General features: G+C 59.4%; 1 protein-coding gene across 1 annotated transcript in view; it reads left to right on the forward strand.

Annotated features, from left to right (window-relative positions):
- Positions 1-2506: 2506 nt before the first annotated feature.
- Positions 2507-27022, forward strand: part of GSE1 (Gse1 coiled-coil protein) — a 100842-nt gene continuing 76326 nt past the window's right edge. The window contains 1 exon segment of the mRNA XM_050311699.1: positions 2507-3606. Coding sequence (XP_050167656.1) covers positions 2626-3606 — 981 coding nt within the window. The 5' untranslated portion in view covers positions 2507-2625.

Here is a 27022-nt window from a genome sequence, read left to right on the forward strand (position 1 = left end):
TCCCGCTTTGTGTGTCGCCTCCCACCCCCTGCTTCTTTACTGCTGGAGCCATCTGCGTGGAAACTGGATCCGGGTCCCCGAAGAGCCCTCCTGCCCCTGCCCGCGCTCCAGCTGATGTCACACAATCTGTTTGATCTCGCAGCCAGTTGCTGAGGAGCGCCGGACACCATCACCCGCAATCCGGGTGGGAGGTGACACAGAGGGTTGGTCAATCCAAGGGGGATGCAGATGGGGTGCTCTGAGGATTGTGCCCACACCAAGAGGATGAGGAGCGAGGACAGTGTGCCTTCTTCACATCATCTGGGTGTGTTGGCATGTGGTTCAAGGCATTCATCCAACTGTCCCTCCTGTCCTCTATTCTATCCTGTGTCCTATCCAACCACCGACCTTGCCTGTTTGGGTTTGTTCCTGCACCCTCCAAGCTCAGGGGTTTGCAAGGACAGCACCGGGGATGTTGCAGTGACATGCCATGAACTCAAACTCAACAGTTCTGCTGGGAGCAGGCTTCCTCCTAAAATGACTGCTTGAAAAATATCCCTACAGCTTCTAATATATTTATTCAATCGGGAGAGCCGTGCCGAGCCGGTGGGCATGCTGACTGGCTGCTTGGGTGGTTAGTAAGTCAGGTTTAATTGTGGCTGGCCCTGGGTACAGTTTGCGCTTCCGCGGTGCCTATTGTCCAAGGACAGCAAAGTGCTTTACAAGCATTAAATCTTATCTCAGGCTGCGAGGCAGGTAAGGATATACCGGGATTATTGCATGCGCCGCTGAAACGCCGCCAGCTCCGGCTGGGAACACATCAGCTATTTACCAGTGAGTGGCAAAGCGATGCAGCATTTTAGGACCGAGCGGGAAATAGAATCTGGTATTGAACTGGAACAGCGGCAGGAGTTTTAAAACGGGAAATAAATTACTGGGGTGGTCGGGACACTGAGTTAATGGCTGGAAAGGGCAGGGAAGGGCTGGTGCTTTCAGTGGGATCTGTCCTGCCCGCGTGAAGCTGGACGTAGTGACTTTCCACGCTGGTTTGGGGAGTGGGAGCTGCACAAAACACCGTGGTGTGGGAAGAGGGTCGCGGGTGGAACACTGGTGATGGACGCAGAGGGGACAATGCGTGCGGGCCGCCCCGCGTGAGGCCGGTTATAAACCCCCTCGGGGGGGGTGGGTTTGTAAATCCCCACGTCCCTCCCCCGTGGGGTCCCTTCGCTCCGCGCCGGGCTGGCGGCGGGAGGCCGGGGGGGCGGCAGCCGCTCATTCCTCCCCCTGAACGTCCCCTAGAGGGAAGGGGGGGCGGCAGCGGCTCGTTCCTCCCCCTGGGCCCCCCCGGGCGGGCAGGTCGCGGCGCGGGGGCCGGGGAGGAGCCGGGCCGGGGGCGCCGGGGCCGGGAGGCGGCCGGCAGCCGCCCTTCCTCCGCGCCGCCGGCGGGACCCAAACTTTCGCACCGAACTTTTATCCCGGGTTTATTTTTGTTGCCGTGCGGGGATATTTTGTTGCTGTTGGGAGGCCTTTTTTTTTTTTTTTTTGGTGTGTTGTTTTATTTTATTTTTTTTTCCTCTCTCGCTGCCTTCCCCCGGCGGGAGGAGGCGGGCGGAGGGTGGTGGGGGGGGGAGCGCTCCGCAAACCCGCCCCCCGAGCCTGCGTGTCCGGCGGAGCCGCGGGATGAGCCGGGGGCGGCGATGAGCGCGGCGGGGCCGGGGGCGGCGGCGGGGCCGGGGCAGCGGCGGCGCCGCTCTCCCGCAAGCAGCGGCTGATGGCCGCGCTGGCGGCCGGCGAGGCGGCGGCGGCGGCGGGTGGGGCGGCCCCGGGGCTCTGCAACCCCCGGCGCCCCCGCTCTGCTGCTTCATCTGCGGCGGCGGCATCAGCCGCGGCAAAGAGCTCAAGCTTCAAGTGCGACCCCCCCGCGACCACCGGCCCTTCTTCCCCTTCCTGCAGCACCAGGAGCCGGCGCCCGGCGCCCGCGCCGTCTCGGCGGAGGGCTGCGCCCTGGTCTGCGCTGTCTGCCGCTGCTTCCTGGGCGAGCAGTGGGACTCCTTCGAGCGCAGCCGCACGCCGGTGGAGAAGCGCATGTACTGGCTCAAGCGGCCCCATCAGTGCGAGGCGGCGGCGGCGGCGGCGGGGGGAGCCGGGCTGCGGCGGGGGGCCACGGGCTGGGACCTCGCCGCGCCGCCGCGCCGCGCCGCCGGCCACCAGGAGGAGGAGGAGGAAGAGGAGGAGGAGGAGGAGGAAGGGCCGGCAGCCGGCTCCGAGCTCTCCGAGCTGTCCGACGCCGAGCCCCTCTCGGAGCCCGAGGGGGCGGGCGGCGCGGCGCGAGCCCCCCCTGCGGCGGCTGGGGGCGAGCGGGGACCCCCCTGCTGCTCCTCGGACAGCGAGATCAACATCACCAGCGAGGAGGAGGAGGAGGAGGAAGGCAGCGAGCGGCCCGCTTGGGCACCGGGCACCGCCTGCTACATCTGCGGTAGCCCCTTGGCACCTGGCGCCCAGCACCGCGTCCACGTGCAGAAGCAGGAGAAGACCTCGCCGGGACCCTTCTTCCCCTTCCTCTGGCTGCACAATCCCCCACCGGGTGCCCAGCCCCTCTCTCCCACCGGCAGCACCCTGGTGTGTCCCTGCTGCTTTGCCTCCCTCATGCAGCAGTGGCAAAGCTTCGAGCTGGCCAACGTGCCCGTGCTGCAGCGGCTCTACGTGGTGCCCCTCAGCGCCGGGGCCATGCCCGCCAAGGGCCAGCGAGGAATGAAGGAGGACGGGACGGGCATCCCACCGGTGCCTGAGGCTTGCTACCTCTGCGGGGAGGAGTGCGGCAAGGAGGCGAGGCCCGTGGCGGCCAAAATCACCAACGGCAATGCCAAGAGCACCATGCATTTCCCCTTCCTCAGCCTCCTGCCCTGCCCGCCCGGTGCCAAGGGGCTGAACAAGCACTGGGAGGTCAGCAGCTGCCGCAAGTGTTTCGGGGTGCTGCAGGACCTGTGGGCCATGTACAGGGCCTGTCACAATGAGGAGCTCATCTCCTCGGTGCAGAGCTTTCTGGGGAGGTACCACCAGGTCTTCTCTGCTGGCGACCTGACCAGCCACCCCGCTGTCATCAAGCCTGGTCCCACCTCCATCTGCTACATCTGCGGGGCTGAGTTGGGAGCTGGCAAGGAGTTCCAGATCAACGTCAACCCTCCGGGACGATTTGGGGAGAAGGAGCCCTTTTTCCCCTTCTTGACGGTCTACCCACCCGCTCCACGGGCCAGACCAGCCGACTCGACCGGGCTGGTGGCCACCTGCGTCCTGTGCTACCACGACCTGCTGGGACAGTGGCTGCAGCACGAGGGCAGGAACTCCCACCACCCCAGCAGCGCCTGGTCCCGGCAGTACAAAGTGGAGACCTTCGTGTGCTTCTTCTGCCGGCAGGAGAAGAAGAGATGCCTTGGATTAAAAGCGGTTCAAGTGGCCAGACTTCCCGTCTTCCTCTACACCCTCCGCGTGGCCAACAGCCTGCTGGTGGATGACGGGAAGCAGCTGACCATCGGCGCTTGTGCCGAGTGCGGTGCCGTGGTCCTGGCTGGCAGGAGCATGACCCCACCAGAGCTGCTGGCAGTGGCACCCCCAGCTCTCCTCCCTAAGGTAAGGCAGTTGGCCCAGACCCCATCCCTCTTCTCCCAGCACTCTCCACCTCTGGAATCAAGGACGAGTTGGAGCGGTGACATAGATGGATGCTCTTCTTTCGGGTCTGGTCCCTGAGGGTGAACACTAATGGATGGGGAGCCTTTGGCAATGAACTTTTGGAGCTGTCAAGCTGTGAAAGAAATGGTAAAAATCCTTCCAGGAGGTGGGAAGAGCCAAGACCTGTCCTGTTCAAGAAGTGTGTATGTGTTTTATTGGCACCCACTCACTCGCAGCCCTGCACAAGGGAGGTGGGAGCCAGAAAAGAGGAAATCCTAATCCTATCCCACTTGCCATCGAGGGTGCTCAGAGGTGCCAGAGGGGCAGAAAGGCTGCCTGCCCTGCCCTTTGCAGAACCATCCTTGGGAAGCTTGAAGGAACTCATGGCCTCTGTAGGAAACTTCCCAAGTTATCTCCAGTTTTATGAGGTGCCTTCATCCAAGGGTTTCCCTTGGAGAAACCCCAGTCATTCCCACAGCTGGGGGGCTGATGTGTGGGCATGGGGCTGGGTGCCCTCCCAAATGTGCTGCTCTGGTTATCCTGCAGCGAGGGACCCCCAGGCAGTGTCTCCCTGTGCCCCCTGAAGGGTCTCAAGGGTGTCATCACCCAGGTGCTGCCAGTTTCCCCAGTTGCTCTTTTTTGTGCCTCTCATTGGGGTTACAGAGGATGCTTTGGGGGCATCACCTAGAAAGGACTTGGCAGAGCAAAGCAGAAGTTTATTACTCTTAGCTTGTCTTTCCCATGGGATTCAGAAATAACAGCTTTTACTGTCGAATTCCCAGCTTGCAGGAGCTCTCCAGAGCCGCTGCTCTGTATCTGCAAACCAGGCCCTAGGCTGGGCTCCCTAAAATGCCAACATCCTAAATGCCCGAGGTCATTTTCAAAGCCTCCCTGCTCCATCCGTAGCCAGAACCCTGTGGCTCTCTGAGGCGCTGGCATTTTCTTTAGAAATGTAAACCAGCCCTTCCGAGACAGCACTCCTTTTCTCTCGGGTCGCTCTCCCTTGGCTGCTTACAAATGTGATTTTCCATTCAGCTGTGCTGGCTCCCAAGCTTGGGGGGACACTGCTTGGAAAGCCACCAGGCAGGAGCTGCATGCACCTGGAGAGTGCCAGGATGGCACAGGAGGTTGGGTTGGCACTGATGATGGGAATCCTCTGGAAGCTGTTGCTTTTGGGTGGTTTCCCCCAGGCACCATTGGCCTGAGCTGGATGGTCCCTACGTAATTTCTGGACATTTGTGGATGTGGATTGTCTATTTTTGTGGCTGCTGGGTGGGTTGTGATGCCTGTGTGCCTGTCTATCAGCCCGCTGGTCTGGAGCTGGAGGCCTTGGCCAGTGGAGGTGGCTGGTGGCTGTGAAGGGTCTCAGGAGTCAGGTGAGCATCCCACGGTGCTGTCCTGTGGGTGATGTTGGGGTGCTGCCCCAGCAGAGCCCGTATGGGTGCAGCTGGTGAGGGGGGCATCGTCTGCATGTCCCCAGCTGGTGTTCCGTAATGTCCCCAGGCCCCTCATGAGGACATTATGGACAGCAGTTCTGTCCCAGTGTGGATGCTGCTGATGGGTGCCCTGGGGTTCCTTAGTGGCCCACCCAGAACGTGGCATTTCTCAGACATGCTTGTCCTTGTCCATGCTGGCCCCAATCCCAAACTCCCACAAGGACACAGAGTGTGTCCAGGGAAAGGGGCACTATTCAATTCCTCTCTCTTGTTCCCAGCTTTGCTAATGAGCAAATTAAGGGGCTGCTGCAAGGGGCAGAGTGGCAGGAGGCACAGCAGAGCTGCCTGGGGATGACACAGCCAGGCTCTGCTATGTCCTGGTGGGGACTCTGGCTGGCCAGAAGGCCCTACCACCTTTTTCCTCCCTGCCTCCACATGCTTCCCAACAGACTGAGACCTCACAGATGTCAATGTTATTTAAAACATGGCTTAATGCTTGGGTAGGGCACTTGGCTAATTTAGTTGTACCCTTGTTCAGCCACACTTGCTGCTGAAAGTCACCCCAGACGAGCCTTTCACTCTTGTGTGACGCCCAGGTCCCCATTCCAATGGGACCAGGCAGGAGGGAATGAGCCTGAGTAGTTAAAACCATCTCCCCATTCTTCCTTGCAGCTCTGCAATTTCATTTTTTGACTGCATGTGCTTTTTTACACAGCCCTGCACTCAGAGCTGTGGTTTGCTGCTGCCCTGCCTGCATTTGGTTGACAGAGGTGACTCAGAGTTTGAGGTAAATACTCCAAAAGCTACCAGACATCTCCACATCCCTCTCTCCTAGCAGGGCAGTAAGAGCAGGATGGGTCTTAGGTCATCTCTGTAACAGCGTGGAGGTGATGATGATGGACCTCCACCTCTGAGGCTTGTCAGGAGGGTGGAGACACTGACATTTTGGGTGGGTGGTGTCTCTGCTGTGGTTTGGTGGTGGGGAGCAGGGGGACAGGTGATGTTCTGTGAAGGTGTGATGCTGCCTGTGGTCCTGCCTGCTGCAGGAGGGTCTCCTGGAGGTGAACTCTGCCTGCAGAGGGGCTGCTGCAGAACCCTGCTGTTGTTGGCATGTGTGGGGTGGGTTTGGGTTCTCCTCCCAAGAAAAAATGGCAATGCTGAGCGTGGAAAGGGTACTCAGGATGGGCATCCCTTGGCTTGTTACCCTTGGCCCTCTGTGAGGTGTCCAGATGTGCGCTGTGAGAATGCATCTTCTTTCCAGCTGTGCCCCTTGCAAGAGGATACTTGGTAGATCTGGCTGGCTGTGCCTGCTGAAGGCAGCTCTGAAGCCACCCTTCAGCATCCCTTTCCTCTCTGGAGGGGCAAAGTGCTGCATTCCCAGCTCAAGGGCTGCTTGTGCTCTACCAGTCTGACATTTTTGGTGTCCTGTGTTCCCCAGGAAAAGTTTCCCCTGCCTTTCCAACTCTTCCCATCTTCACCTGCCACCGCTCTCCCTGCAGTTATGTACCTGCAAAAGTGAGTCCCCCTGGTTTGGTGTTTTGTTCCCCCTGAATACAACTTTCTGCAAATACTTTCAGGTTTCTGGAAAGCTCTCAAATCCCACCATAATTGGAGCAGAGCTGTTCAGGACAATGGAGTGATCAGGCCCAACCACCATGGGTTCATGAATGGCATATCCTGTTTGACCAGATCAGGTCTCCCATGACAAAGTGACACATGTGGATGAGGGGAAGGCTGTGGATGTTTTCTGTATGGACTTTAGCAAAGACTTTGGCAGCATTTTTCAGAGCATTCTTCTGGAGAAACTGGCTGCTTGTGGCTTGGATGGGTTTGTGTTCACTGGGTAAAAATCTGTCTGGTCCCAGAGTGGTGGTGAATGGAGACATATCCAGTTGGTGTCTGGTCACCAGTGGTGTCCCCAGAGCTCAGTACTGGGGCAACAGAGTTAGGAAAGGGTCTGGAGCCCAAGTCTGACAAGGAGCTGCTGAGGGAGCTGGGGGGGCTCAACCTGGAGAAAAGGAGGCTCAGGGGGACTTTATTGCTCTCGGCAACTCCCTGACAGCAGGGTGGAGCCAGGTGGGGGTCAGGTTCTACTCCCAGGGCACAAGTGACCTGACAAGGAAAAACAGCCTCGAGTTGTGCAGGGGCAGATTAGGATTAGGTATTAGGGAAAATTCCTTCACCAAAAGGGTTGTCCAGCCCTGGCACAGCTGCCCAGGGCAGTGGTGGAGTCACCATCCCTGGAGGGATTTAAAATCCGTGTAAGATGTGGCACTTGGGAACATGGTTTAGTGGTAGCCTTGGCAGTGCTGGGGGAATGGTTGGGCTTGATCATGGAGGGCTTTTCCAACCTAAATAAGTCTGTGATTCTATATTGAAATTTGCTTTGGTGCTCCATGGTGTCATACAGGTGCTGCCATCCTGCTCCTTGGGAGCACCTGGAGCTCGCTGCCTCTCCCCAGCCTTGTCCTCAGGCTGGTTTCTGAGTATCACCTACTGTTTTCCATGTCCCATTCACACTTTTCAGGGGACACCTTGGTCTGGTTGTGTGGTGCTGTGCCTGACAGGGCACAGTCAGATCCTGGGGCTGAGTTCACTGTATTTTCTAATCAGCAGTAGTGCTGTTGGCTCAGCTGGGCATTTTGCCCCTCTTGCAGGTTCTGAGCTCCAAAGGTCACACTGCATTTCTAAATCATTACTTTGAGCTGACAGCTGTTGGTGGGCATTTTCCTTTTGGCTTTTGAAAAAGGTTTTGGGCACACATCAAAGAGTTCTTGTGTTCTCAACTAAACCTTGTCCTACTGATGCTGAGCAGCAGCCGAAGCTCCTGGATGCCAGAAAAGTAAACCCAGGAGGTGGAGGATGATGCCTTTCCCTCCTCCTCTGTTCCACTGGGCCAAATTCCCAGATATTTGGGTGTACCTCAGTGTGAAAAATGAGACCTGTAAAGGAAGGGTCCCAGGTCATGGCCAGGCAGGCACCACCTCTGCTTTTTTTGCATCTTTTATGAATTTTGAAGGAAACCAAAATCATTCTGGCTACTGGCAGTGTTTGGAAGGTTGTGCTTTTTTGGCCAAGCTGGTGGCACCTTTGTGTATCCCCACCCCAGGCTTCGTGTGTGGGCTCCAAAGGGGTGGCACAGGCTTCTGCTCATCCTTAAATGTAAAGAAGGAGCAGAGTTGGTCTCACTCATCTCTGTCCATCAGCTTCCAGCTCGGGTTGGTTTTGGTGCTTATACCTGTGTTTGTGCCAGTTTTTGCCATCACTAATTCCAGCAGATACAGAGCAAAATCAGGCCAAGGTGTTTTAAGCCAACTTTATTGGGATAAACCTGTTTTGTTTGCAACATGTGTCCACGTAAAGATGTTTTGAGTGAGGCCCACGTTGCCTTTCAGCAAAGCAACTTCCTCTGCAGTGCTGCTGTGGCCAACACCGACCCAGTCTGGCATTTTGGGATGAGATCTCAATCCCGGCATGGAGGTGGCAATATAATCATGATATGACTTCATGTCTCGGGGCACGGCCTCCTGCGGGATCGTGTTCCCAGATGGCAAACAAAGAAACAACACGGGGAAAATGTGCCGCGTGCTTTTTCCTGCCGATGAGGTCAGGGCTGGTTTGGTATGTACCCAGCCGGGCTGGGAACTCGCACCCGTCTGTCCCTCCTCATCCTCATCTGCCACTTAGCTTGTTTTAGAGTCACCCCAAGGGGTGGTGGCTTTTCCCCCTGGGATTTCCAGCCAGGGGTGTGTGTCCTTCAGCCACAGCAGGGAGAACAGCAGAGGGGTCTTTGCTTTGGCTGGGCTGACCTTGCTGTACCAGCTGTCCAAAATACCAGGGCTCCCGCGCCGCTGCCAGCACCGTGTCCTCCAGACCTTGTGCTGACTCCACAGCTCACCAGCTGGCTGCTATATATTTATTTTTCACCCTCCCCACCCTGCTCCTTGCCTTCTCCCTGCCTTTCCCAGAAGCAGCAGCACAGGACTGGCAGCTCGAGCACTGCCTCGCTGCTGCAGGCACCTGCCAAAAATACTGGCCTGAAACTGTGCTGCACCCCCCGAAATATCACCCGTAGTCCCCCTTGGGAGAGGGACTGGCTCCACTCTCATCCCATGCAGTGAAAATGCTTTTGCAACTGCAGGAGCATCCACAGCAGCCTCTGGAGTCGTGGCCAAGTCGGGAGATGGGGTAGAGGGATGGACGGACGGCTCTGGCTGTTGCGGCTGGACAGATGTTTTGTCCAGACACTTGGCCTTTCTCAGCCATCCGGGAAGCACGGTCGCAGAGGGCAGCCTGGGATGCTCTTTGGCTGCTTCCCAGCGAGAAGGGACTTCCCTGCACAGCAGCGTGGGTGCCTGGTTTTCCAGCTACATCAGTGATGGCAGGAGTTGGCTTTTCACCCTCCTGTGCCCCCCCAGCATTCCAGCCAGGCCCTATGCTGACTCTCCCTGTTATTGTCCTCAGGGGCTGAGTTGGTGCCAGGGAGCCATCTCCATCTCCTGAGGAGGTTTTGGGGACCCGTGACGTTTTGGGAACCTCCTGGGCATGGGGCACATCTGGTTTGCCAGGAGCCTGTTTGCACTTCGCTGGCTGTGGTGGGTGCCCACTGTGCCCTTAATCTGTTCCTGAGCTGATTTTTGGGGTGGGCAGTGCTCTGTTTGTTCCCTGCCGGCACCTTTGACATGTGCTGCTTGGAGCAGGGTGCTCCCTGAGCTTCCCAGGGTGGGCCATCAGCCAGACTGCTACCAGTGGTCCTGTGCTGCTGGGCAGTGTCTGGCCAGATGATGCTGCTTCCTCCTTGCAGCAAAAGGCCTGTGCCACATGCTGGCACACTGGGCTTGAAGGGATGGCATGCAAATGTCCCTCTGGTGGGTTGCGGGGATGCTGCCCTCCTCGGGGAAGATGCAGGAAGGTGGTGGGGCAGGAGCATGCGTGGAAGCTGGAGAAGGAGCCCCTGGAACCTGGTGGCAGGCTCCCAGCAACTTGGGCTCTCTTCCGCTGTGAGCAGCTGGAGATGGGAGACCTTCCAGGGGTGTGATCCTCCCGGGCCCTGTCCCAGGGCTGTGACAGCCCTGGGTCCTCCACGGCCAAGGCGGGTGGCAGCGGTGCCTCGAGCGTGCCTTGGCTCCTTGCAGAGCCGGTGCCGCGGAGCAGCGCGTGCCAGCCAGGCTTTCGCGGATGCGGCGCTGCTCCTTTTCCAAAGGCATCACTCTGGGCCATTGGAGCCTGGTTCCCCTCTCTGAGCCATGTGGAGGGTGCTGGAGCCCGGTACCAGCCCGGGCTGCTGCGGGCAGGTCGTGGTTTGCTCCCACTGCTGGGCGAGCAGCTGCTCCGGCGCGGTGCTGGCGGCTGTGCCGGCATCTCCCCGCACCCCAGCTACCCCGGCACATGCAAGCTGAGCTGTGCCATGGATGGATAAACAGCCTTGTGCAGCTGGCCTGGCTGCTGTGTGACTTGTTTTCCCCCTTGGATCTTCAGTAGCAGAGCAGGGGTGAAGGGGACAGCTCTGGGAGGGAGTTTTGGCTGGGCTGGGAGGAGTTACCTGGGTGTGCCTTGCAGCCTGGCATGAGTATGATGCTGCTTCTCCCTCTTTATTTTCTGTATTTTCCTCTCCCCTTCCACATTAGTACAAGTGCTGCCGGGCTTTAGTAGCTCTCAGGAGACTGAAGTCATCTGTTTACCCATGGAGCTGGCGTGCTTGGAGCAGCAGCTGCCCTGGCTTTCCCTCTCCAACCTGCCGGCCTGCGGTGAGGTGCTGGTGCCGAGCGTGCCGTGACCTGTGCCGGGGCAGGGCAAGCACTGCGGCTGCCTCAGGCTGCCTTACATCCCATCACATCCCATTGCATCCCATCACATCCCACTGGCACATGCAAAATGTTGCTGGGGTGTCCGTGCTGTCGTGCCGCAAGTGTAGCAGAACTTCCAGCACGCTGTGTTTTGGTGGCTGTGTACAAGCACTGGCGCTGGATGGGCCATTCCTGGTGGCAGAGGGACCCTCTGCAGGATTTACCAAGGGTTATTCAAGCCCTTGCACACAAACTCAGGAAATCACTGTCTGCCCTGGTGCTGCCTCTTCCTGCTGGCTTCCGGCAGACCCAGCCATGGCATCGCCTGCCTCGGTACCCTGGGAGAGCTGGGTGTTAGGAGGGGTGAGCAGCTGGGTTTTGGGGCTGGCTTTGACCGGGAATGGACGGGGAGGGTCCTGGCACCCCCCTGTGAGGGGTGTGGAGAGAGCAGGAGGGCTCTCTGGAACTGGTTTGCTCTCCCAACTCCTCCTGGTGAATTTTTGGCTTCTAGTTTAGAGGCTGAAACAAGGCTGAGATCCAGATAGGATGAGGAAGAGAGGGATAGGGGTGACCCTGCAGCCCGGGACCATCCCCCCCTCTGCTGTGGGATGGGCAGCTGTCTGCCTTAGCTGGAGAGCAAGAGCCTGGACTGCTCCCAGTGCTTCCAGCCCCTCTGGGACCCCCTTCAGGCTGTGTCCTGTCATGCTGTCACCCACTGTGTCCCCAGCACCTGCTGCTTTTTGGCCTGGGCTTTGCTGTCGTGGGGGGGAAGTTCTTCCAGTTGACCCTCCAAAATGGTTTTAATGTTCCCCCCAGCTTTACCCTCTTGGAAACAGGGATTGCATCATCTGGCAGCTCTGAGGGGCCACCAGCAGCCACCTCTGTCCCTGGGGAGCTGGACACTGCAGTTGCTGGCAGGTTCCTTGGAGCTGGGAACATTTTGGGGAGAGCCAAGGCATCAGGCTCTCGCTTGGTGGTTTGCGGACATGGTGGGACAGACAGACCCGGGAGGAAGGGATGGACACACAGACAGCTGAGCACCCGTGTGTGGGGTGTGGGGCAAACAGCAAGTTGCCACCTTCACCTTCCATCTGCTGGCAGCACGTTTCTGGGAACGGGCTGACTCCAGTCGGCTGTGAAGCTTTTCAACGAGTGATGATCAAGTGCCGGTGACTCCAGTTATTACCCTGGCCAGGAATAAGTGTATATATCTATATGTATGTCTCCCACCCTCCCTCCTTGTCCTCACTGCTAAAACAGCTGCGTTTTCTTCTCCCCGTTGCTCCCCCCGGCTCCTTGGGGCGGGCAGCCTGAGTTATCCCGCAAGTGAAAACACGGCGAAGACAAGGCCCTTCAGTTTTCCCGGGAGGCACCGGTGCCAAGGTCAACCCAGTGTGGGGACAGGGCCAGGTTGTTGCTGAAGTCTCAGCTCTTGGGTGCGGGTGGGCACCCTGGGGGGCTCGGCGTGTCCCGGCCGTTCCCGGTGCAGGGGCTCCCTGGGAAGCAGGGGGAAGCCGGCTCTCCTGCCTGCAGACAGAGTCCAGATGCCCTGGCGGAGGCGTCTCTGGAGGGGGAGATGAATTCGCTCCTGCCGTCTTCTGTTTTCAGTCCAGAACATCTGCACAGTAACTGGGAAATCTGGGCTTTCTCCTGCTTCTCAGCCAGGTCCTGTCAGCCCTTTCCTCTTCCAAAAAGGGGTTTGGTGGTTTTTTTTATCCCTTCCTGCTGTTGCTTGTGCTGTGTAACCTGCTCCCTGCTGTGCATCCTGTCAGGACTGTGCTTGGATTTTACTCCATGAGCAGCTTTTGCCCCCCCCCCCCCATCTCAGCCACCCCCTGAGCAGCTGCTTGGGGATGTGGATCCCCAGGAGCAGTTTTTCCGCTGGGGCTGTTCCCATGGTGGGTGCCTGGTGGCACAGGGATTCGCTGGGATCACACATGTTGCTGTATCATTTATTCCAGGGTTTTTTCCCTTGCTGATCATGATGATCCTTTATCCTGGGGCCCGGGTGCTGCATGTGATGTGCTCAGGGCCGTACAACCCCTCCACTGCCTGCACTCCTTCCCAAAAGCTGGCACTGGGAAGCATTTGAGGCTGCAGCAGGGTGGGGGCCACCCTGCTCCCAAACCCGCCCTGGCTCCCCGTTATTTCCAGCAGTGAGTGGCTTGGCCAACCTGGCCCCAGGCTGGCCGGGACAGCTCTTGGTTTGGCAGCGTCCCGTGTGGGTGAGGTTTGTTCCGCAGCCCTGGCTCAGGCTCCTGGCAGGGCTGTGGTGGGTGCTGGGCGCCCTGGGCTCCTCGTCTTCCCTGCTGCTGCTTCCACCGTGCCGTGGGGACCCTCAGCAAAGTGTCACCCCAATATTTGTAGCCCTTGAGAAGGAGTAAATCCTGCTGTGTCGTGTTGTCCCTCCCCTCCCTGTGCATGAACAGCCTGTGCTCTCACCCTGGTCTTCCCCACTGGGGCTGCTGGGGTCCAGCAAGCCTGAACCCCGCTTCATCCTTTATCCATCCCTGCTCCTTCTCCTTCATTCATGATGATTTCCTCCCTCTTCCTCCCTCTTTGCTCCTGTTTTAGTCTCTTTGCTGTGTTTCCCCACCCCTTGCTGCCCTAGTTCTGGCTGTGCTGGCCTTGTGCCCAGTGTCCTCTGCTTGGAGCGGAAGGAAGGGCTCTGGGGGAAGGAGGGCAAAGTCTGGGTTATGCCAGCAGAGGTTTGTCCCTGGCTTGGAGAAGGGGCTGACCCATCAGAGGGTGTTTGGGGCCACAGATGTCATGAGTGGTATTTTCCCCACGGGTCCCCATGTGTGGAGCCAGTGGCTGTGTGGCAGCCCAGGGTGAGCAGGGGTCTCACAGGATGCAAAGAGACAGTGGAGAAGGGAGATGCCACTCCTCTTTTGGCACTTTGGGGACCTTGGGACAATATGCAAGTGGCTCTGCCTCCCCTCGGGTTCCCTGCTACCCTCAGGATTTTGGGTGGGCTCGAGGACCAGCAGGCTGCCTGGGGGATGTGGCTGGGCAGGGTGGCTGTGAGCTGGGCGTCCCCAGCCACCTGGAGGTGATGCACGTCTGATGTCCCTGTCCTGGGGCAGCCACGCAGCACTGGCTTCACAGCTGCTATTTCCGTCCAGTCTGTGGTCTCTGCTCCACGGTCACCAGTGCTGGGGCCAGCAGCTGCTGCCCTTTTCCTCCGCATTCCCTCAGACCCGTGGGATGGATGGAGACAGGATGAGGAATCCCCCCAGCGTGGGTAGCAATGGAGCAGCTCAGTACCTCTTGGGATCTTCCCTCCAGCCCTGTTTTCCTCCCATTTAAACCCGGGATACGTCTCTGTTTGGTGGGCGGCTGTAAAAATAGCACTTGGTTTGAGTTAGGAGGGTGGCGGGGAAGGGCTGGGAGGGGGCTGGGGTGCAGGGGGGAGGTCCGGTTTCTCCCTTTCCTGGAGGAATTAGGGAGGCCACATGCTGCCAGGAGTGTTTGGCTGGTAGAGGCAAGCGGAGGCTCCGAGGAGGCGAGCAGGCGTCCGCACAGATGGAAATTTGATCACCCACGGCTCAACAGATTGTTTGATTTATTTTAAAATCAAGCAGATGGCTGCAACAGGAGTTTGTTTAAGTTCAGCTCCGAGCTGGGCCAACGGCCAGGATACTCGGGGGTAGGCGTGCCAAAAAATGTTCAATGACTTTGGTCATCACCCACCTCTCCTCCTCCTCCTCCCCTTCCCTCGCTCCAGCGCACACACCCCGCTCCCCCTCTTATCGCATCCTCGCCTTCATCTCTTGGCTCTTGCATCTTGCTTTGTCTCTCCCCGGCGGGCGCAGCCTTGCCCTCCACTTTTCCTCCCCTTCCATGCGCTCCAGAGGGTTTAACTCTTCCCCATCCATCTCCTTGACCTGGTTCCCTTGTACTGTAGGGGTGCAGTGGGCGGTCCCCCCAGTGGAGAGAGGGAGCACTCCTGGCTCCCTCCTCATGTCTGTCTTCTTTGGGAGCAGTTTGGGGTGCAGTGCTGGGGGGAATGGAGGGGTGCAGGTCCCAGCTGGGTGTCCAGAGGGATACTCTGACCCATACCCTGACCCCCATGGCTGTCTCTTCCTGGTGAGGAGGGGGTGGATAGATCCTGGTGTCCCCCCACCCTGCCCTAAACTGGTGGTGGCCTGGATGGAGTTGGGGTCCCAGCAGTGCGTGATGCTGCTGGATGGGGGGATGTTGCTGCCTGGGACCCACATCTTGGGATGCAAGGGGTGACCTGTGAATGGAGAAGAGCCCTTGATATGCAGCACGTGGTGGCTCTGGATGTGATTCTGGCCTTGATGCCATATGGTTGGCAGGGAAGGGGCAGGAGGAGCCAGTGGGAAGTGGCCTGAGATGTGCTAAACTGCTGTAAAGGGCATGGGGCAGGCTGTTCTCGAGGCTTTAAATCACTCTGTACCACCGGGCTGGCACTGGCCCCAGAGGTCTGACCACCCTGGGGTGGCAGAGAGTCCCCAACACATGTATCTATGTCCCCTCACCCTGCCAGGGGGCATCTTGGATGCTTTCCATTACATTGACAAGGACCTCTCTATGCTTCTCCTGGGGTGAGTGAGTGGGATTCTCCAGGACCACCAGGCATCTTTGGTGGCCTTGGGAAGTCCCTCTGCCCCATTCCAGTCCAGTGCACTTCCCAGCACCACGGCAGGTTTGGTGCACCCTCTCCCTGCAGATTTTCATGCCGGGTAGTTGCCCATTATCCCATTTTTAGGAGTGGGACAGCTGGGCAGTGGGATGAGGCTTCTCCCCAGCACCCATCCCCTCTCCATGGTGGGTTTGGGGGCTGCAGATTCTGCTGGGAAAAGTGTCCGGGGCTGGAAGGGGTTAAGACAGGCAAAGGAAAACAAGAGTGCTGCAGGGCCTGGGTGGCTGACAAGCCAAACAACTGTTTTTGACTCACTGTTGCTGCCTTGCCAAGTGCAATTGCTTCCACATTCCCATCCCCTGGCTGGAGGGGCGAGGGGAGATGTTGGCTTTTTGCGGTCAGGAGGGGAAGGGAGATGCCGGGGGGAGCAGCAGCGGGAAGGGCTGGCTCTGCACTGCTTTTTCTCAGCTCTTCTCTCTTCTGTTCCCCTCCCTGGTGAGGGGCAGGAAGGGGCAGGGGTGAGGCTGGCAGGGATGGTGCTGGCAGGGGTGTGAGGCTGTCAGGGTCACTTGGGCCAGCTCCTGGTGGAACATCCCTTCTGCCAGTCCTAAAGGTGGGAGAGGGAATGAGGGGCTGAATTGCATCCCCAGGTTGTCTGCCCTGCGTTCTCTTGCTGTTTGGCTGCAGGGAGGACCCTGAAAAGCAGCTCCTTCCCTGCTAGGGGGTGCTGGGGGGCAGCAGCATCCAGTTCCCCCCCTCTAACTCCTTGCCCTTCTCTCTATCCTCCCAAGGATGGAGCTCTGCATTCTAAATGTCGCTATTCCAACCCTCCATAGGGACGGAGAGTGACCCCACTGCAACCCTGCTCAGAGACATGGGGTCTCGTGTGGGGCTGGGCCCCTCATCATGCCTGGCTGGGGGCAGTGAGCCAAGTGTGCTGGGGGGCAAATCTGTCAGCAGGACTGGGGAGATCATCTCCCCCCCAGCCCCCCATTAAAATCCCCAGGCCTCTGAGTGCTGGTGCCGTTGTGTTGCAGACAGCAAGAAATAAGCCCTTGGAGAGGAGGCAGAGAAGTTACAATGAAGATTTGAGCTACTCAGGGTCTCTGCTTTGTGGAGTTAATTATCTTCTGAGTCTGGGTTTTTGGTGTTTTTTTGGTGGTTGTTGTTTTTTTTTTTTTTTTGCTTCTTGGGATTATTTCTTGGCAAATGAGGCGTCATTCTAAAGTACTGAGCTCTGCTCCCTCGGAACTCCTGGCTGCTAAGTGGTATGTAGGGGATCCTGGTCTTAAAAAAATAACACACCAGAAACCACCCTCAAGAAAAGCCCTGCCGCCTCTGCAGTGCAAATATGGGGTCTGGGGCAGCTTGGGAAGATTTTGTGTGTCTTCTTGGAGCTGTTTCCTTGGGGGAGCCAGAGCAGGAACCTCCTGTGGGGATTTCCAGCATGGTGCATCCCTCCCAGGCAGTGCTGGGTTGGGCAGGGGAGGATGTGGAGATCCCCTGTAAGCAGCATCCTGGAGGGGTGCTTGGTCCCTGCAGGGCTGTGGGCTGCTTGGTCCCCCCCCTAAAAGTCCATCCTGGACTGGGGATGGACTGGAGGGAACCCCCAGCCTCTGGGAAGCTGTGAGGTTGTGCTGCAAGGCAGCTCTCGGGTAAGGAGGGGATTTACGGGGCATCTCATCTGGCAGCTGTTTCCCCTCTTGGGATGCTGCAGGGTTGGAACATTGCTCCAGCATCACATTCCCCTCACCATCCAGCTCCTGGGGCTCTGCAGCCGCCTCTTGCCACTTTGCAGAGGTCACTTCCCCCTTCCTGACTGTGGAAAGGGTCTGTGTGTGCTGAGCGAGCTGGGACTGCGGTGCAGGGGAGCTGGCCTGGATGCTGTCAGCTGAACGGGTTGCACACCTGGAGCTGCTCCTGGGGGATGTGACACTTCAGAGCAACTCCTCTCTCTCCTGCTCCTGGTACCTGTTTAATCTCAGCCTTGTGTACAGAATCCCAGGGGAAGGATGCAGCAGCAGAGCAGGAGCTGGCAGCGATAGAGGTTGGGATGGAAATCCCTTCCCCTACTAATGCTGCAGGAAGGACCCACAGAGCTTTGCCCAAAATATCCCATGTCCACCAGGGATGTAGGAGAGTCAGCTCATTCTCCCGTCCGGCAGCTGTGATATTACACCACTGGGATAGACACATTATCCATCATCCTGTCTCCAGGACAGCTGCCTGTCTAACCTCTGCCTGTATCCCACAAGCATCCACGCTGCCTTGCAAGGCCCATAACCCTGATGTTGTTTTCCATCACCCTGGCGTCACGTCACCTGAGGCAAATCCCCCAAAGTCTTTGCATGGGAAGCTGAAGGGCCCTCCTGGTGCTCCCCGACCACAAGTGGCAGGGCATGCCCGTGTCCCTGTTGTCGGACACCTTGTCAGCTCCTAATCCGGACATGAGAAGGCAATTAGGGGCCGGGATCCCCTTCCCGAGGCGGCAGATGGGGCGCGGTGCCGCCGTGGGGCTGGGGCACAGAGCGGAGGGGCCGGCTCTGCCTCCTAATGTGTTTGCAAATCCTCCCCAGCTGAGGGGATTAAAGCCGGCATCTGGCTCGCTTTATAATATTAAAACAAAGGGAGTTGTAGGCGCCATGATCGGGGGCAGGCGAGGGAGGGAGCGGGGACGGGGGCGGGGTGGGGGGCTGCTGCTCTGCTCACTGTGCTGGGAAAGTCTGCAGGAATCCCCCCCGGCCCCAAACCCTTCCACAAGGTTTTTCCTAAGGAATAAACCCAGTGGGAGGGGGGTCTTCACCCCACCAACAGGGTGCAGGAGACAGTGCCCAGTGGCGAAGGGCAGTGCTGGGGATGCTGGAGGCGGATGGGCCGCGGGGGTATTTTTTGGGGGGTGAGGGAGGTTTATATCTGCTTTTTCCACCCCGTTGCGCTGTTCTGGAAGCGGCAAGAATTCAGGAAGCCGGCGTGCGGCGAGTGCCAAGTCAGGCTGTACCGCAGCCAAGCCCCTGCTTGTTTTCTCGTCTTGCTGGAGCCAGTAAGTGACCTTATTAGCTTAGGGGGCAGCTGCCTTATTAACACACATCTGGCGGCGAGGGGGCCGCATAGTCCCGATATTGTCTCCCTGCCTGCTCCCAGCCCGGTGGTAAATGGCTGGGGGGGCTTACCCTGTGGTTTCTCCCACCCCCCCCCAGTAGCAGGGTTGGCACCCAGGCAGCCCCGCTCCCCCCATCCAGGGTATAAACCCCAGTGGGGGATTTATGCTGGGGGACAGGATTAGGCAGATGGGGGTTTGGATTTGTTGGAGATTATAATTTAAGATTATAATCTGTGTGAAGTTATAATCTGCAGGGGAGGGATATGGGATCCTCCCCCCAACATGGGGGCTGTGCTGTCAGGATTCCCATGGATGCTGTCCCATCCCTTCTTTCCTATGGGGCAGGCACCACTTTTTGGGGTGTGGCATCACCCCTTGGGATGATATCACGCAGAGGGACTGGACCACCCATGCAGCATCCTCACATTCGTGCCAGCATCTGGGGTGGGCACCGGGATGTCATTCTGGATCAGTGTTGGAGTATCCTGCAGCAAGGAGAGCCTCCAATGTGCTTCGGGGTTTTTCCAGCACATTTGGCCCTTGAACTGGGTAGGTTCCCAAGAGAATGTGAGCTGGGAGACTCCTGCTGAGCCAGGACAAGGAGCCAGGGACTTTGCCACGCGCTGAATCACCCTGGGCTCTGCTCCGGGCTGTGCCAGTGGGTGCAAATCCCACCCACAGCCACCCATCATTCTTGTGTGGGACCAGCCCTGTGCCCAATGTTCACCCTCACCCGACACTGCTGCATTTGCTCTCCGTGGATTTAATTAGGGCTGAGCCAGGGGGGCCCCCTGTGCCACATCCCCCTGGCACTGCGCATCCCAAGGGAGCTGTGGCAGCCGGGGCGCCGGGCGCCTGCCCACCCCTCCACCACGCAGGGATGCCCTTTGTCCTTCTTGGCGTGTGGGGGAACTCGGCAGCTCTTGGCTTCTCCCTTCTGTTTTGGAAATTCAAAACATTTGCAGGGCGGCCCACTCGCGCCCTGCCGCCACGGAGAGAGGCACTTGGCTGACTCCTCTGCTTTCCTTGGCCGCTTCTCCCTCGCGCTCACGCTCGGGGGGAGCCTTTTCTCCGCCCCCTCACCCTCCCTTTTTCTCCCCCTCTTTTTTTTTTTTTTTTTTCCTATTTTTTCCTATGCCCTAAGCTTGGAAAAACACCATCAGCCTGCAGGAAAGGCCACCAAGGAGGGGACAGGGAGCAGAGCCCAGGGCAAGCACGGTGGTGGCAGTGCCGGTGCCCGCTGGCCCCTGGCACTGACCTTGCTCTCCACTGGGAAGGGCGGCTGTGCTGGGCAGCCGGAGCAGCCCTGAGCTGCACCAGCACTAATGAGCTCTGCCTGAGCAGAAGGATTAATTAGCTGCTGGGAGGAGGGGGGCATCCTTCTGCGGTGGCTCCGGTGCCACTGGGCGCAGTGGCGGAGCCTGGCACGGCACAGTGCCCAGCGCTGCGGCACCAGCGGTGTTTTCACTCAGGATGCTCCAAAGGGAGATGTGGCTGTTCCTGGAGCAAATGCCATGAGCCAGGCAGGGAGAGGAAATCCCAGTGTCACGCTGGGAAGCTATGAGAGCTGCTGATCAATCACCCAGGCTCCTGATCTGTATTTTCCATTTTCCTTCCCCCCAGAAAAAGTCTTGTGGGTTTGGTTTTTTGGTTTTGGGGGATTTTTTTGTTTGTTTGTCTGGGGTTTTTTTTGCTGCGTGGTTGTTCCTGTGCTGTTGTTCTTGTAGGAATGGGAACTGAGGGTGGGACCTGGATGTGTTAAATATGTCTTGTGGGTCTAAAATAACCCTAAAGGGGATGAGGTGACAGCTGGCCAGGAGCTGTGCATGGACAGGGGCTGGCTGTGTGCTGAGGCTCAGCCCTCACCCCAAAATCCAAAGGGCTCAGGGATGCTCAGGAGCTGGGGGGTGTCACCTTCCTGGAGGGAGACCCCAGACCTGGTTTGGGGCTTTTGGCATCTCCTTTAGCTGGGGGGATTCCTGGGGGGTTGTGGGGCTGCTCTGTGCCTTGTCCTCCTGCCAGCTCCTCCATGCCCCTCTCCCCTCCAGAAAGCCAGGCACAGTGTGGGGGGGACATTGGGGGAGCCCCTGGAGAGATGAGCAGGGACACCTTGTCGAGGCCGGGAAGGTCGTGAGGACGCGGAGCTTGAACTTGAATTAGATGGTAATTGCGACGTGCCTAATTACAGGGAAAGAGCAAATCACTCCGGTGCTTCATAAAGTGTCTGACACGGAATAACGAGGATAATTAGCAATCAGACGGGAAGCTGCAGCCTCCCCGTCCCCTGACAGCCCCGGGGAGCCCTGCTCCCCCTCCCACTCTGCAGAGCGTCTGCCCCTGTGTGGGGTGGTTTGTCCCACCCAGAATGTGGCATGTGCCCCCCACACCCCCAGTACAGGACATCAGCCCAGAAAACCACTCGAGCTGGGGTGAGGTGCAGCTGGTGGCTGTGTCCCCCTGCCCAGGAGGGTCTGGTGGCCGTGCCAGCGTCCGTCCCCACGCGTGTGCGTGTCCAGGTGTCCGTCCCCACGCGTGTGCGTGTCCAGCCGTGCCGCTCGTGCCGGGTGCCAGCAATGCATTAATGCTGGCTGACGCTAGAGCGCACCAGAAGCATGTCGTGACATCCTCCTGGGGACACGGCTCCCAGCAGGACCACCTGCCCCGGCCACCTGCCCACGGCCACCCCGGGGTGACCCCAGAGGCACCCACGGCCACCCCGCTGGGGACCCTGGCTGCCCTCGGCGGCTGCAGGGGATGTTGTTAATGGTGTCAGGGCTGTGATTGATGATGCCTAATTGCACTCAGAGGGATTGGGAGGGGTGGAGGGATGTGGTGCCCCCAAAAAACCCCTGCCATCCCAGCCTGGCTACTATCAACCCTGGGGGACTGGGAGGAGCATGAGGAGCGTCTGGCTCCCAGATAGCTGCACCTTTTACTGATGCTGTGGTTGGTTTAGGGAATGTGTCCCCCCTTGGGGAGGCTGTGCTGTGCTGGGGGACTCACCCCAAACCTCATGTCCCCCCATCCCAGAGGAGTGGGAAGGGGGAGCATTCACTGGACAGCATTGTCACAGGCAGGGGCTGATCCCACAGCCTCCAGCCCCCTCCTCAGCATCCCCTGCCTGTGACCCCATGTGAGATCTGTCTACTCCTGGCCTCCCACCAGGGGGGACTCGCTACCCTTGGGCAGGTGACAGGCACCCTAAGGCTAAGAAACATCCTCCCTCTGGGCATGAAGGGACCTCCCAGCCACAAAAGGCCCCTGGTTGGGGGATACCAGGATGCTTTGGTGGCTTCACTCCAACTCCTGCTTTCCCTGGAGGCCCTGCAGCCACCTCACTCCTGTCACCAACCACCTCACAATCTGACACCCACAAGGACAATTCCTCTGCCCCCTTCCCAGCACCTCCAGGGAAGCCTACAGCAGATCCCAACATGGTTTTTGGAATGGTCCCACTGCTGGCATTGCAGAGAGGGCTGGGCATGCTGGTGTCACTGCAGGGATGGGTGTCCCTAGGTGCCAGGGCAGGGTGGAGGTCACGCTTCCTTGTCCTCCTACGTGCCTGTCTCCTTGCTGCCTCTCCTCCTGGTTTCTCCTTTTTTGTTTCCCCCTCTTGGAGCAGCTGTTCTCTAATAAGCTGTTAATGATGATACAGTAAGTAGAAGCGGAGAGTCCTGCGGGAGCTGCCACGATTTGTGTAATTGGCCTCAGAGGAGACAGAAGTATCTAATATTTACATGCCGGTATTAGTCCCCTGGGAGCCTGTCTGGGCTGGCACAGGAGGCAGCTCCCAGCCTCAACCTGTCTGCTCTCAGCTGATGGATCCTCAGATCTCTAATGGATGAGAATAGCCTGTTGGGAATGGGGGGGATCTCCCCCAAGAGCCTGGGGATGGCCGAGCATCCCCACAGCTCAGCACCCATCTGGTTTGTGGGAGCAGTGGGGTTTGGCCGAGCCTTCAGAAGGATGATGTTGAGGCTTTGGGAAGCCTGTGCTGGGATGGAGGCTGGAGCTGCCCAGAGTGGATTTACAAGGACTTTGACCTGGCTCTCAAGGCACAGACATGCTCCTGAGCTGGCTGATGCCTGGGGCAAGGAGTGAGAGTTAGAGATGGATGTGGCCACCAAGGCCCCTCTCCCCTGTGCTGAAGGGTGGGGTGGGTCCCTATGAGCTGTGCCAGAGCTCCTGGATGGGCAGGTTTGGAAGCAGTTGTGTTCCTAGCTGGTCAGGTGAGCTGTGGGGCTGGGTGGCTGACAGTGAAACTGCCCGTAGGGTTCCTGCCTGCTGCTGTAAGGCCATAATGGAATGGGAAACTGAGGCATGGCAAGGCTGAGAAGCAGCCTGCCCACCCTCCTGCTGGCCGTCACCCTGTGGGGGTCTTGCTGTAGCATGGACAGGGTGCCCACCAGGGCTTTCCTCCGTTCCTCTGTACCCCTTGGCATCCCCAAGTCTCTGGAGCTGTCCCCCTCTTGCCAGGGGCCAGACACTGGCCAGGTTTGTCTCAGTGTCAGTGCCACTGAGCTCTGTTGGGATGTCAGGGCTGTGCTCACTCCAGTGTCCACATTCCTGCACCCCCAAAAATTGCCAGCACCCCTGAGGGAATGATGCCAGTGGGTAGGGACTGGCATGGAGGCACCCAGCCATGAGCAGTGGGGCCAAGGAGTGGGTACATCCCTATTCCCTGCCTGAGGCAGAAGATGGGGGGGTCCCATGGCAGCCCAACCCATCTCCCACTGCGTATTGGTGTGCTGGAGGGGGCCCCTAGCATCATGCTGGATTGCATCAACTCCCTGCCCTGCAGGATTGTGGGACCTTTTTCCATCCAGGTTCCTGCTCTCCCATTGCCTCGGGAACCTCCAGCATGGCAGCCTGTTGCCTTCTGCAAGGGGATGTCCTGCCAAGGTGCCCTCTCCCTATCCTTGGGGTGCCTCCTGGGGGGTGAGTGGGATGTGGGGAGCTGTTGTGGGTGGCCAGGGGGGTTATTTTGCAGGGTGCCAGGCTGGGCACCGCTGTTCACTCTGCAGAATCAAAGGCACAATGTTTTCCAGCTGTTTTCAAAAGGCAAGTGGGCAGCTTTGATTTGGAGGTGGCTGGCCCCATCCTGCCTGCTGGGGCCGGGCTGGGCGCCACCAGGACCTGGAATCCAGGGTTATCTGGGGGGCTCCAGGGGAAGAACTGGCTGTGAAGTGGAGGTCGCTGAGTCCTGGTGAGCTCATGGCAGGGATGGAGGCACTTGGGTGGAGTCTCGTGGGTACAGGTCGGTGTTGCAGGGGTGAGGAGCTGTTGGCTCCTGTCCATCCTTCCCTCCCTCTTTCCCTCAGCCCTCCCTCCCTCCCTCCCTTTTCCCGTTGTCCTCTCCACTCGGGATGTTCCAGTCTCTCTGTCCCTGGCTTCCTGCCAGCCCTTTCCCACACTCCCTAATCCTGGGCTCCAGCCCTGGCTGCTGATGCCCTGGGAGCAGCTGCCTAAATCTCCCCAAGCCAGGGAAGCAGGACCTGGCCCTTGACCTCCTGGAGAACCCAGGGGGTGGTAGGTTTGTTGAGGGGACAGCAGGGGTGTCCCCAAGTCCTCCATCATGTCTGCTGCCCCTTGTCCAGGGCAGGGTGGATGGATTCATGTTGCCAAGGGGTGCAGTGAGGGGTGGGGCAGCACCCCTGCACGCTCACAGGCTCTTGTGGGGTGCTGGGGGGTGTTCATTGCCCCCCATGGCCCCTGTTCTGTGTGTGTTTGGGGGGGAGGATTCCCCCACCTCCTTCCCTCCCTCCTGCCTGATCTGTTCAATCTGCTAAGCAGGGGAATAGTGCAGCCGCCATCTGTGAGCCTGCCAATAATGGGATTAACTCCTTCCCCTGGCCGGGGCCGAGCCTGACGGCGTTTCTGGCACCCCCTTCCCGGGGTACCCCCTCCTCCCACCTGCCGGGGGCAGCCAACCCTCGGGGACGTGCCGGTGGTGGTGTCCCAGGGCAGTGATGTCCCAGGGCTCCTGGAGACAGCCCCAATCTACCCCCACACAGATCTGAGCCTCCAGCATGGACTCACCCCTCCTGCCTCAGCTCCCCCCTCCTGCCTCCGTGTACCCCGGCCTTAGTTTCCCCCACCTCAGTTTCCTCCCCACCTCAGCTTCCCCCTCTCCTGCCTCAGTTTCCCCCTTTCTGCCTCAGTATCCCCTCTCCTGCCTCAGTTTTCCCTCCTGCCTACCAGGGTAGATTTTGGGCATTCCAAAGGGCTCTGTGCTCCAGGCAGGGCAGGAGCCACTTTCCCTGCGTGGGAGTGGGGACACGAGCAGGGGGGGGCGCGCTGAGCCGTGCCTGAATCTGTGCGTGGCCGTGGGTCCTGGTCCTCGAGGCAGAGGAATGCAGGATGTGAGCCCAACCCCCGGGATGCTACCGGCGAGGGATGAGAGCGCCCCCCGCCCCCCTCCGGGGCTCCTGCCCAGGGAGGGATGCAGGGATGCAGGATAGGAGCACACCCCCCGGGATGCTTCCCGTGGAGGGATTCAGGGATGCAGGATGCAACCCCACCCCCGCGGTGATGCTGCCCGGGGCTGGGGCAGAGGCGACACCCCACGTGGGGGATGGGGGGGTGGGGGTTCAAGAGACACCTTCCCCCAGCTCTGTAGCTTCCAACCCTTTTCCCGGGGGCGGGATGCCCCCGCTAATCCTCTTAGGCTGCGCCCCGGAGCAGCTGGCGAGGCTGGCCCGGCCGCTGCCCATCCTCCCTCCCAACAGGTGCCCCCCGGCCCCCTCCCCGCCGGGGCTGGGCGGGGGGCGCGGGGCTCCCCGCAGCAGGCAAGCCCCCCCCCTCCCCTTCCCCCGGGGCCGGCCCGGGAGCGCTCATTAATTATCTAATCTTCCCTTTATGTTTAATTTACAGCCCCGCGCGGCTCTGGCCATATGCTGCTTTTGTTGTGTCTGGCTCTTTGTTGTGGCAGGCAGCGGGGGCTGGCGAGACCCCCCAAGCCTTTGATCCCCCTCCCCAGCGCCACCTCTCCAGCCACCCCCGCGGCACGGTGGCGAGCCCCGCCGAGGGGGTAAGTGCCTTTTCTCGGTTATTAATTTCCTGACCCCCACCCCCCACCCCATCACACAGCTCCCTCCGCCCCCACCCCCAGCAGTGTGTGTCCCCCTCCCGCCTCTCGCCGGCGGCTCGGGATGTGATCGCGCGTGTGCGTGTGCGCGGCGCTGCCTCCTCCTGCTGCTGCCGCCGGGGTCACCGCGCCGCCCGCGCCCTGCACCGCCCGCGCCCCGCACCGCGCCACGCAGCGCAGGTACGTGCAGGGCAGGCAGCTGCCCGTGCCCTCCCCTCGGACTGTGCCCCCCGCCCTTACCTGTACCCACCACCCCCTGGCTGTACCGCCCCCCCCGCTCCATCTTCTCCCTGTGCACCCCCTGCCCGTACCCTTCCATCCCCTGTCTGTATCCCCCATGCCCTGCCTGTATCCCCCACCTCTGCCTCTACCCCCCTATCCCTGGCTGTACCCCTCATCATCTCCCTGTACACCCCCTGGCTGTAGCCCCCTATCCCCTGCCTGCATGTCCCCACCCCCTCCTGTACCATCCCACCCTCCTTGCACCCCCCACCCACTGCCTCTACCCCACCCCCTGGCTGTACCCCTGTGCCCCCCATCTGTACCTCCCCCACCCCTGTCTGTATCCCCTCTGCTTGTACCCCAACCCTTGCCTGTACTCCCACCTCATAACCCCCCTCCTGCCCCCCCTTCATCCTCAGGTGGGCACTGCCCCCAGCTTTGAGGGGGTCCTCATTGGTGGGGTGTGTGCAACCCCAGAGATATAGCCCTGTAACACCCCTCCACCTCGACTTGTTGTGTGTGACCCCCCAGCTTTGCTGAGTTGGGGGGCAGTCGGGGGGTGCCCCTGCTGTGGGTGGGTGTGGGGACATTGAGGGGAGTGCAATGGGGGGCCTCCTGTGGCATCTGGACCTGCAGCGGGTACTTGGGGGGCTCTGTGAAACTTGCTGCAAACTTTGTGAGGTGCTGCCAGGTTTCTTCTATGCTTCCAGTTTGTTATATGTTTTTTTTTTTAAAGTAGTAAAATGTTTTTTCTGCACCCCAGCAAGCCCATATGCGGCTCTAGGGGATTGCACAGGGTGGGCATCCGAAGCCAGGGGCTGCAGCACATGCAGCTCACCCCTGGGGGGTTCAGGTCTGGCTCCCAGGAGGCAGTGGTGGTTGGGAGGGGGCAAAGAATTTGGGACACTTGGCCACTGGCAGCACAAGGCTCCACCTGTGAGTGATTCATCCCCTGTGAAGGATGCTGGTGGCTGGAGGACCCTGGGAGTCCCTGTGGGGTTGCCCACCTGGGCTTTGTCAGTCCTGCTGTGGGCAGGGGATGCCAAAACCTCCACCCCAGGGCTTGGGCAGTGTACAGGGGTCCGTGCTTGTACTGTCTGTCCATCTGTCTGCACCTCCTGCAGCTGTTGCCCCGTC

This window comes from Myiozetetes cayanensis, unplaced genomic scaffold (genome assembly GCF_022539395.1).
Source record: "Myiozetetes cayanensis isolate MyiCay16 unplaced genomic scaffold, myiCay2020 scf16, whole genome shotgun sequence".
In the NCBI taxonomy this organism is placed as follows: Eukaryota; Metazoa; Chordata; class Aves; order Passeriformes; family Tyrannidae; genus Myiozetetes; species Myiozetetes cayanensis.